Source organism: Camarhynchus parvulus, chromosome 6 (assembly GCF_901933205.1).
Source record: "Camarhynchus parvulus chromosome 6, STF_HiC, whole genome shotgun sequence".
In the NCBI taxonomy this organism is placed as follows: Eukaryota; Metazoa; Chordata; class Aves; order Passeriformes; family Thraupidae; genus Camarhynchus; species Camarhynchus parvulus.
This window is the reverse complement of record NC_044576.1, coordinates 18633174-18645319: the sequence shown is the minus strand read 5'-3', so window position 1 is coordinate 18645319 and position 12146 is coordinate 18633174. Positions and strand designations below refer to the sequence as shown.

The 12146-nt window shown below is 42.0% G+C and overlaps 1 protein-coding gene across 1 annotated transcript; it reads left to right on the top strand.

The window, feature by feature from the left end:
* Nucleotides 1-3421: 3421 nt before the first annotated feature.
* On the top strand, nt 3422-7143 carry CH25H (cholesterol 25-hydroxylase). Its single transcript, XM_030951392.1, has 2 exons — nt 3422-3494; nt 5649-7143. Exon 2 carries the CDS (start codon nt 5770-5772, stop codon nt 6592-6594), a length of 825 nt encoding a protein of 274 aa, XP_030807252.1. The 5' UTR covers nt 3422-3494; nt 5649-5769; the 3' UTR covers nt 6595-7143.
* Nucleotides 7144-12146: the final 5003 nt, after the last annotated feature.

Genomic DNA, 12146 nt, shown 5'->3' with positions numbered 1-12146 from the left:
GCCTTCAGGTGAGGCTTCTTTTAAACCACTGACGTGGTAGAAAGCTTCTTGTATCATATTCTTAAACCTTGGGTAATTGGATTGCTTAACAGACTGTCTGGTAATCTCATAAATGGCATTTAATCACACAGCAAGGCAGGGAGGTAATCTTTGCCACAGTACACATGAACCAGCTTTTGACCTTTGTCACCTTCAATAATAAATGTGCTCAGGCTATACCTTTCTGTACACTCTGAATGCTGTAGTTGTGCAGTTGAGACAGTAGAGTGTATAAAATCCTATGTGTGGGACAATCCTTTGTCAGCTGATGAACACCCTGTGTACCTGGAAATAAATCAGAATACTGGAAGTTTTACACAAAAGCCATTATGGAGCTCCTCTGCTTCACTGGAGTAAGGCTAGTTATGGAAATGGTGAGCTGCTTTAGTTCTCCCTGACTCACTGAAGTTGCAGGCCCTGTGACAGAAACTTAGGTGTCAGTGGGAAGAATTGTGCAAAATAAGATACCCTGAACATAGAGGAGAGAGTGAGAAGCTTGTTCTATTTAGAATCACCTGTGAGGAATTAAGAGTTCAGTGATGAATAGTACGTTTTCTAAGCAGATGTTAAATACTGAGTGCCTGTTCTATGGACCTCTGTGTTACAGGTATGTATGTGTGTATGTGCTGTTGAAGGTGGGCTGAACATCAGCTTTGGACAGTATACAAGTGCACTGGCTTAAGAGAGAGCATGGGACACTTTCTGCTGGCTTGGTCTCAGCATTTAGTGAATGCTAGAAAGGCAGAAGGAAGTAGTTCAGCTGATGGATCTCAGACTCACAGATTTATGTTCAGCTGAAGAGAATGCATGGTGTGGGGCTTTGACTGAGAGCTGTACAACAATCAGGCATATCAGGGATAACACAGAAGGATGAGGTTTTGTCCTCATGTTGTGCTTGGAACTTGACAAGGATTTTGTTGCAGTCATCTGCAAGTATATTTAACAGTGTTCATTTCATCAGAAGGCCTGAGGATGGTGGAGTGTGTGTTTGTTACTGGAGTGTACTGAATGATGCACTAGCTCCACACAGAGCATTTTTACATTGGTTAGTGATTCCATGGCTAGTGATAGCACTGATAAAAGTTTATACATCAACTCAAGCAGTATAGAAGTGCCTCAGCATAGGAAGAGGTGGTAAAACAGACTTCCTGCTGTACTTGGGCCCTGCAAGAGGAACAGTTTTGTCAACTGGGGAACAAATTTTTCTAGAAATTATTTACAGTGAATGTACCATACCAACAAACAAAAATAAAAACCCCAAAGCCCCTCAAAACAAAAAGAACCCCTCCAAATGACACAGAAGTGCCTTTATATCATTAAAAGTTACAAATGGCTTTACTCTGCAAGATGTGAGAGAGAAACCTTGATGATTGGATAGGTTTTGGGATATCTAATAAAATGGCTCCTGGTGGAAGATATTCTTGTAATGACAGCATTTATAATGTCTTCTCCCTGTATTGTGTTATAAATACAAACTCATGCTGCAGCACTGCCCATCAGGAGCTTGCCTTTCTTCCTGTCAGCCTATTTTCATAAAACTTGATATGACCAAAATAATTGAAATCATCAATGAAATAAAAAACTACGAAGGTTGGATAGACACTAGCCACACCTGTAACAGGATTGCCTAATTCTTATTTTCTGAGTGGAAGTGTCTGCATTGCATTCTGACTCTTCCAGAAATTATGTCTGTAAGCTGCTGAGAATACAAATCAATTTCTCTTTCCTGAGTTATGAATTCTGAATGAAAGGATTTTAGGATATTTTCCTGATGGTTATTATTTTGAAAACTAATCCTGTTAAGGTAAAGCTTGAGAATTTGCAATTTACTTCACTGGCAGTTTTCCATCATCAGCCATTGTTGGAAATTAATTTAAGTGACCTTTGATTATGCTTGATAGTGGCTGAAGAGGTTTTCAGTGAAGCTTGGTTGGGGAGGTGGAGATTAAAAATTTGATAGAGAAAATGTGTTGGTTCTGTTATGAAAAGTATTTTGTGTTTAGGCTAAAGTTTGTAATCAAAACTGAAGAGGTTTGCTCTTCATCCTGAAATTCTCAGCATCCCTGTGGGTTCAGGGTTCAAGTGCTTACCAGGGATGCGAGGAGGAGAGTTTTATCTTGCTTATTTTTATCCAGATCCTGCATTTCAATATGCAGATTAACGAAACAGAAGGGGACTGCAGGTTAGATTTACAGAATCATTTAGGGTTGGAAAAGACCTCTAATAGGGAGTCCAAGCGCCCTCCTTCCCTCCAGACCCATTACACCTATAAAGCCTGTTACAGACCCGTGCCTACCAACTTTCCGTGCAGCTGCAAAGCAGTGCGTAGTTGGTTATCCCTGGGGCTTTGAGCCGAGGAACGCTTCCCGGCGCCCTTATCCTCCAGCGGCGGATGGGCGCGGGGCGGCGCTGCCGCTCGCTCGCGGGGAGACCGCGCGGGGCCGCGGCTGCTCGGCGGGACCGGGCGGGCGCGGGTTCGCGCGGGCGCGGCGTTGGGCGACCGGGCGGGGCCGCTGCGGGCGGGGCTATGGGCGGGACCGGGCGGGGCTGCGGGCGGGGCTGCGGGCGGGGCCGGGCGGGGCTAGGGTGGGACCGGGCGGGGCCGGGGCGGGGCTGCGGGCGGGACCGAGTGGGACAGGGCGGGGCTGTGGGCGGGGCTGCGGGCGGGACCGAGTGGGACTGGGCGGGGCTGTGGGCGGGACCGGGCGGGACTGCGGGCGGGGCTGGGCGGGATTGCGGGCGGGACCGGGCGGGGCTGCCGGCGGGACCGCCCCGCACCGGCTCGGCGGGCAGGTGAGTCCCGGGCTGAGCGCCGCGTTGTGCCAGCACGGTAGCAGCTTCCTTGGAAACCAGGGCCGGCACTGCCGCTGCTCCTGGTGCCTGCCCTGCTTCCCTGGTGCTGGTTCGGTGCGAGTCTCCAGCTCTCCTCCCCAGCACGCTTTTCCCGGTAGAGGGCTCAGCGTGTTCTGGGATGTTGCCTTATCGCTGGTACAACAATAGTACTGCCATACAGAGGGGGAGAAGAGGAGGATGGAAAAAGGAATTTTCTCCTCTAATGCTGCATTAGTTTCAGAATGTCGATTCCAGTTTTCTCTCCCGCTAACTTTCCTTCATTTTCCTGCTACCCACTGTAGTGTGCTGTTTGCGTTATAGCTCGTACCTAACAGTGCAGCCGGGGGTAGGTGCTTGCATCTTGTGCTCATGTGGAATCTATTTAGACCCTTTGTAGGGCCTCATTCCAAACTATGTGCCCTTCAACCTAAACTCTGTAGCAGGAGTGAGTTTTTGAGAGATTCTTGCAACACATGGGAAATTTTGGCAGCATTGTAAGTTGAGCGAAGAAGGCTGGGGTTGTGTCGCTGAGTAAGGTGCAGAAGGGGTTTGTGTGTACTTTGTCCTTTTTTTTTGGTGTCATACCTTGTGCTGACAAGGAAACTGAAGTCAGCAGAGCGGAGGTACGTGATAAATGCTGTTTGGTGGCTAAGGCAGACGGCTCGGACTCGGGTTCTGGAGGGTGAGGGTCTGTCCTCTCGGATGTGCGAGGACCGGTTGTCCCGCGGGGCTCGGGGCGGGGAGCGGGGCCGCCGGCGGAGCCCTTCCCGCAGCGCCGGGCTCGGGGGGCGCCCGCTGCCCAGGTAAGCGCCGCTCGCTTGCGCCTCGCTCGGGCTTCGTGCTGCAGGATGTCCTAGAAATAGCGCTGCAGAATTCCGTTATTTTTCCTTAAGGGATTTAAGAATATTTTTCTATGACCTAATCTGCAGGCAGAATGCCTATTCTTTAAAATATAGCTTGTGGGCAGCAATGGCTCTGAAACTTATTGAGACTTCGCGTATCTGTAGGGATTAGTCAGAGGAGTGTCTTGAAGGCAGCTGAGCAATTTATGTCAATCTCCCTTTAGTGAGATTTGGAATACTATAAAATTTAGGATATGAGATTTGGAATACATTATAAAATAAATTGATTCCCTGCATAATTCTAATAATAGAGAGGATCACTTATCCCATATGGGAGACTTAATTTCTGATTGTGACTGTATAAATCAACAGAAATCACAATAATATTCTTGGACCCAGCTGGTGTTATAAATGCCTTATTGTGAAATAGAGGTTAGGGTAAAATGCAGTCAGAAGATTGAAACAAAGCTCTTGGATATAGATCCTCGCCTGTTAGATTAGTGTCTTGCACCAGGTTTCAATTCACAACAGTTAGTGGTTTAAATAAATTAATTCAACAAAACAGTCTCATAACAGCAAGGAATTCCAAAATATATATGGAACAGGTAGAAGCCTGTCTCCAGCAAGGACCTACTGATTGCCTGGATGATAGCACAGATAATATTATGCTTAAGCAAACTTCTTGAAGCCTAAGGAGGGAACAGAATCTATTGAAAAGAAAACAGTTGAAACTGAAAGCAAACTTAAGTGTTACAAATTCATGCATATTCAGAAAAGGTCACTGCTAATGAATCATTCCTAATTATTCAGGAGCAAGGAAATACAGTCTCACATTTGCCCCATCAGATTTATTTTCTGATTAGCAAAGAAATAAAATCATCTGAACAAGCTAATAAAGTCATCCAGGAAGTTGACCTCATTTCCAATATTAGAATAAATGCTTTACTGACAAAAGAGGTGAGTTCATAGGAAGCTTAGGGCAAGCTTTGTTTCCCTATATGTTCAAAGCTTTGTTTTTCTTTTTCTAAAAGCACAAAAGAAGTGATGTCTTAGTGGTTAAATCAAAACTTCCATCATTTACCTCTAAAAGCTTTTAGCAATTAGGAATGTTGGAGTCAAGCCTGCTGGCTTCTGCCTGTGGTCAGAGGAAGATCCTTTAAAGGGCATAGGACTACCAGGTGGATCTTTTAAGTGCATATGTTAGTTTGATACATGGGTAAAGGGGGATTTTCCTATCAACTTGCTAATAGAGCTGTGGAGATATGGGGTGAATATTGTAGTAATGTGATAATACTGGTAGCTAAGCATCTGTGGGGAAGCATAATGAGATTTTACCCTGTATTCTTCTCTGCAACTGGGTGATCTCACGTTCTTCAAAAGTGGTTGGCTCAATTTTGCATCTAGTCATGTCAGGTGAATTTTTCCATGTCGAGCAGATACAGGTATGTAAAGGGGAACGTGATTTCAAATGTCATGTTAGATGGAGATAAGACACAGCCACCACATCCGGACTAGAAGTGCGTTGTAGGTCTTCTTAAGGTTTTAACTAAGGCTTTTTATAACCAAGGGATCATTAAGGAAATGTGTGTTTGCACACAGCCATTACCCACCAGATACCCACAGGTCAGACCTGGAGTTTAGGTAGCAGTCACATTAAAAAAAAATTAATAGTAATTTTTATTGCCTTATCTATAAAGACAAAAGGATAACAAAGGATGGCACAATTCAAAATTAATAAGAAACAGCAACTTTTGAAGTGTCTGCAGTAAGTGGAATGGAAGATGTTCCAACTCTTTCTCTGAATTCCAGCATTAGAGTTCTGCACTTCTGCTTGTTTTTCTACTGTGCAGGTCTCTGGTAGAGCTCTGCTGATAACCTTGGCCAGCTAATTCTGTTCTGAGATTGTAATGCATTATATTGCATTCTGTATGACAGGAAAAGGAGCTTTCCCTTTAACGATTCTCATTGCCATGTAAGAATTTCTGGGGGTGGAGTCTGCTTGAGCAGGCTGCATAAAAGCCTGCAGGATTTCCAGCTGCCTCAGCCTGCAAGCAGCATGAACTGCAGCCTGCCACACCGAGTGCTGCTCAGCTCTCCGATGGAGGGACAGCAGGACAGGTTGTGCCTGCAGCCTCTCTGGGACTTCGTCACCGCAAAGGAGCCATTGATCAAGTCACCGTTTTTTCCAGTGCTGTTTTCTTTTACAGCATACATGGCTTTCTGTCTTCCCTATGTTGCACTGGACTTTTTAAGCATCAGACTACCAGACTTGAGAAAATACAAAATCCAGCCACAGACCTATCCAAGTCTTGGAATGATGGTGCCTTGCATTATTCAAAGTGCATATCACCATGTTGTTTTGATCTTCCCGGTGACATTTCTGCACTGGTACTGGAGACCCATGGATCTACCAGTGACAGCTCCAGAGCTGCCTGAAGTCCTGCTGCAAGTAGCAGCTTGTCTGCTGCTATTTGATTTCGAGTACTTCCTGTGGCATTTGCTTCATCACAGGGTGCCTTGGCTCTACAAGACCTTCCACAAGGTGCACCACAAGCACGTGTCGACGTTCGCCCTTACCACTCAGTATTCCAGCGTATGGGAGTTGCTCTCACTGGGATTTTTTGCTGCTGTAAACCCACTGCTCCTGGGATGCCATCCTTTGACAGAAATTATTTTCTTCCTTGTAAACATTGGTTTGTCAGTGGAGGACCATTCTGGATATGACCTCCCATGGTCAACTCACCGACTTGTGCCTTTTGGATTGTATGGAGGAGCACCACATCATGATCTCCACCATCTGAAATTCAAATCAAACTATGCTCCTTACTTCACACACTGGGACAAACTCTTTGGGACATTCACGGAGTCACATCCTAATTAAGAATATTTACCTGTGGATGAACTCTTATTTTTTATAGACTAAAATGGGACATTATTTTTTTAAAGAGATACAGAAGATTGTTTATTTGAAGCTGCCTACAAAAGCAATAGCTATTTATAACAAATCCTTTTAATATATTTGTGTGTGTTTGTGTGTGTACTTGGAACTGCCTGTGTTAAATGACTGCAAATGGAAAAGTGACTATCTGTGGCTTAAATTTGAGTCTAAGGTTTAAGGGAAGCATTAAGAGACATTCTCTCTCCTTTCCTTCTTTCCAGCTTTCATAAAGCCTGTATCATGTTACTGTATGATGTTTTATACATACGCCAGAACATTATCTTACTGCTGTAGGATGATTTATGATGTAAACAGAAAAAGTACACATCATGGATTTTGTGGAGTTTAATCTGCCAGAAAAAATTGTTATGCAATGATTTTGCAAAATATTGCTGCCAAGTCAGGGTGGTTGGCTAACTGTTAAATGATTTTGATATTTATATTTTTTACCTTGATGTACTGTCTCTTTTTAATAGAGAATAAATATGTTCATTCTTTTAAAATCATATTATGTTTCATTTTATTAATTCCTCTGTTCACATGAGGAACAGGTATGGTTCCTTTTGCATAGGTGTCATTTATTTGAATTATAAAGTCATAGAATTGTTTAGGTTGGAAAAGACCTCTAAGATAGAGTCCAGCCATTACTCTAACACTGCCAAGTCCACCACTAAACCCCGTCCCTGAGTGCCACATTTACACATCTTTTAAATACCTCCTGGAATGGTGAGGCAGCCACTTCCCTGGGCAGCCTGATCCTGTGCTTGACAACCCCCAGTGAAGAATCTTTTCTTAATATCCAATCTAAACCTGCCCTGCCATAACTTGAGGCCATTTCCTCTTGTTTTTTCCCTTGTTAAATGGGAGAAGAGACTGACATCCACTTTAACTTCAGAGTTGCAGAGTTTTGTAATATTATTTCAAAAGTAGTTTACTTTTACTCCAGAGTAATATGTTATTTTAAAATAGTTTTCAATTTTGTAGAAACATAATATTAAAGAATGTAGTTTAAAAAGTCAGTGAAATGTTATTATTATATTTCTGTGATGCTTGAATAATTTTTACTAAGCAGCTCTTTAAACAGGAACATTGGTTCTTCAGAATCGTATCAATTGTTACTTGCATGCAAAATCCTGTCAAGGAATATAAACAGGGTTTCGACAAAGTAGATCTTTCAAGCAGATTTCAGGGGAATAGAAACAAACCTTTCAGCATCCTAAGGCAGAACAAAATGGCTATGCATCGCTAGAACAGTTACATACACAAGATCAAAATGTATCTCTCAGAAGTAACACTGAAAAAATTAGGCATGAAGAGATAAGCAAGTCTTTGATGTCTCATTCAGCAGAGATCCACACGGGTGTCTAATGTCTCCTACAAAACATTTTAATGCTTGTTATCATCCTATCCCAGGATGATGATGGAAACAGAGAAAGCACAAATAATGTAGAAAGTGTGGAAAGAACACTTAAACATCATCATCATCCAAAAATGTCCTTATGTTATGTCTAGAGGGTTGTGTGACCTTACAGAGGCTGTTTGTCCAGTAGAAAAGAGAACCCTTAGTATTTCCAGCAATGTGAATTTATAAAGGGAGCAGCACTTTGAGACACTGGGTCTTTTTGATAACAGTAAATAATGTTCATAAACGTCTTCATAAACAATATGAAATGCTGCAATCTTAGTATTCAAATACTCTGCTCTCTGGATATCACAGAAGAGCAACCCTTCTCTTCCTTGTTAAGAACATGATGCATACTGAGAGCAAAACTTGAGGCATAAAATAGTACTGGAATCTGTCATTTGTCTATTGAGCTGTGAGGAAGAATCCCCAGTCTTTCTGGTGCTTGCACTCTTAGGTATTTTGGTGTGTTCTTGAAAGAGGGGGAATTATTCTTTCTTTTCTGCTGAAGTCAGGAGGAAAAAAACATTTTCTGATTTCTTTGAGCTGTTTAGCCATTTTGAGATGTCCCAAAGTTATCCTTTCTGTTCTAGAAATCCCACTTAATTCAGCTTGGCAAATTCTGAGCATCTGGCAAGGATAATCTGTGGTTTCAGTGAGTTATACCTTACACTATATTTTGTAACTGTACACTATAACAGTCATGTACTATTGGCTCCTGAGTAAGCAAGGGTAAGGCTAACTGGTACTTGCTTTTGTTGCTGTAGGAAACCTGTGAGCAAAACCCACGAGAAAGGTTGTAACTAAACTCATGGGGATTATTCTGCTTTTCATATGAAACTTAAGAGTTGATGTAGTACTTTATATAGTACTAGGACTAGAGAATTCTAGTCAGCTGCAGGCAAAACTGTGCTTGCTGTTAAGTCAAGTGAGATGATTGTCTGATTTGGCACTGGCAGTGTAGCCTGACAGCTACTGAGGATGATCAAACTGGCAAAGGAAGGAGGGAATGTGCTGCATAATGATCCTGCCTATTCCTTACATCCTCCACATTTGCATCACTTCAGACACACACCAAGAATGTGTTTCCTCAACGATGGAATTTCCCCCAGGTTATATCAGTACCTAATCTATAGCCAATCAGACCTGGAACCTCAGTTTAAAGGCTCATTATTGCAAGAACTTGGAATACTCCAAAATAAAAAAAAAAAAGGTTGTTAAAATGAGTATTTGACTAATACATGCCTGGAATGGCTTTTTTGAATCCCACACTAGAAATTTCTGTATTTCATCCTCATGACATAATCCTAGCATACATGTTCCCTATTTCTGCAATGCTTTTGAAGGCAAATTAGGTTCTAAACTCTGAGGGATTGAATCCATTTGCATGTTGTGTATACTTGGAAGTGCTTTCTGTAGCAGTTTACTTTAGTCTAAGTTTAGTTGTGCATGTGAGAAAAATTCATGAGAAGGAGACCCAAACAAACACATAACTTCAGGCCTTTGCAATTCAATAAAAACCTATACTGGAGATAAAGCAAATAAGGGTTGCTTTTTTTCCTGTTTTCATTGAAAGCTCAGCATATACTGTGCCACTGAGCGCGAGAGAACAGTAAATTCTGTGTATTGATAGTGGTGAGATTTGAAAACAGGATTTTATAGAAGTTACTTCCTATATTTGCATTTCTCCATGGTCTTTACCACAAATCTTTACCAGACAAAAGGAAGGGCATGACACTTGCTTGTAAGGGTTTATGTAAGAAAACCAAACCAAACTTTCTCTCTTCTGTTCCATAATTCTCCTAGCTTCCTTCCTCTTTATAATGTGACGTGGTGTTCCACACAGACTTCCTATCTAATCTGCTGAAAGCTGAACTGTGGTCATTTGCAGAGACCTTTGAAGATGTACAATTAATGTTTTTGTGCTGCTATTGTCCACTTTGTATCTTCAAAATTTAATAAAGCTCAAAGAAAGAAGATTTTATGCATTTCTCTATCTTAACTCTTAGGCACACATTAAATACTGAACTCTTTGTCTATTCTTGTGAATTGCAGGAATTCCCAAATTCTCACTGGCAATTTAGTCCTATTCTTCTCTTGAAATTTAGTCTGAGTCTTTCAAATTTGGCAATTTTGAGATAAGAGTACAACAGTGCAAAGGTTTGTACCTGGTGGGTGTGTTTTCAGTGCTGCTGTAAAGTGGGCTCCTCATGTGCTTTGGAGTGAGCTAATGATGCTTAGAGCCCTGCTGAGTCAGTATCCAGTGCTGGAAAAGGCTCCCTCCTCCCTCATGTTGATCAAGTGCAAGGACTTCACAGGGGAAAACCTACACAGCTGTGAACTATAACTATGATTTCTGATGATTTTTTTTGTGATTTATTATTCTGAAAAATAATCTGTATCAATAATGGATTTAGTGATTGATCTAATGTGTTATCGGGATTAAATTAAAAACTAGCATCTCTTTGGGTAATGCTATTTCTAAATTAATTTTGAAGCAATTTGTGATGACAGAACACTTAATTGTCATCTGTTGTCTCAATCTTAATTGTCATCTATCTCAATATCATTAGAAGGAATTAATAACTCTGATGTGGCTTTATCTTAGTGGCCTCAGCAGTCACTTCAGTTTCACTTAAACTTGCTTCCATGCACAAGTATTAAGCTTCCTCTAGTGCTTGTCCAAATCCATGCAACCCTTTTTGAACTAGTAATGGATCTGTATCTGAAAAAATCATCTGTCTTGGACTCTTTGCAAGTGTGAAACCCCACTGGAATTATTCACAGATTTCCTTGAGGGAGAGACTGACTGGAGTGTGAACCAAGCATCACATTCACATGTAAACCACGTCAAAGCCCTGGATTTGCATGCTCAAATATTGATGCTGGTTCTGCATTGCTCAGTGCAGTCCAACCTGAAAGGTCTTTGCAGCAGTCTGGAGCTGTGTTTGCAGCATGGTTTTCTTGTAAAAGCAACTGCCAAACAATTGTTTTCCAAAACTTAAATGTGTTTCCAATTTAGGGAAATTTGAAGTTGTTTACTGAAAAATGTCCCATACTCTCTCCAAACTAACCAGCATAAGCATTCCAGGCTTTAAAGGGAACAGAACCAATGCAGAGGGCCCTTCAGCTGTGGGAAACTATGCTGAGTTTTTAACAATTCTTTTCAAACTGTTTTATTCTCAAAGAGAAGATTTTAAAAACTTACTAATCACCTTGTCTCCCAGTCTGGAATGGTTGCTGTGATCAAGGTTATAGGTGTGCACAGAGGGAGAGAAGAAAGGAGGCTGGGGAAGTGCTTTTATTTCTGTCCCTTGGTGCAGGGTGCAGTGCTGTCAGGTATGGATGGAGTGTTGCACTGATATATCCTTCCCACCAGAGCACAGATGGTTTCAGCCCTCAGGTTCTTACTGCTGGAATGGTTCAGACTCCACATCCACACACAGCCTTTCCTTATTGTTATCTCTTTCTGGAAATTCCCACAGCAGCAAAACACAGTGACCTGCAAGAGGGAACTCCACCTTTGGTCAGCATAAATGCAAATATATTTCTGTGTCACCAAGCATAAGGCTAAGTTAAAAAGATCTACAGGCACATGGACTGGAGTGCCTCGTGCATGCTCAGATTTGAGATAGCAGGTTTTACTTGTGGAAAATAAAAAAGCCAACAGTGCAAAGGGGACGGCTAGTAGGCCAGGCAGGGAGAAACATGGTATCACTCTATTGAGAGAGACTCCAATACTACAGATACATGATTTAAAGGGATGGGAAAGGACGGGCTACCTGTACTTCCAGGGAGAATTTAGATGACACATATTTTTATTTGTGCTCAGAACTATGCAGCAAACAATTCAGGGGATTAAGTAGTCCAAAATCTAATTCCATGTAGAAGTAGGGAAAACTGTTTTTAAGGTGAGCAAGATGCACCCTCCTTATCAAAAGAATATGAAAAAGCTAGAAATTTTGTTGGTGTCTCTTTACACACTTTTTCAGCCATTCACAGCAGCTGTGAAAAATTACACCCCTAACAAACAACACACATGGGTAATTTCACAGTCCCTTTAAGGGATTTATTTACAAAACTTCCAGAACCA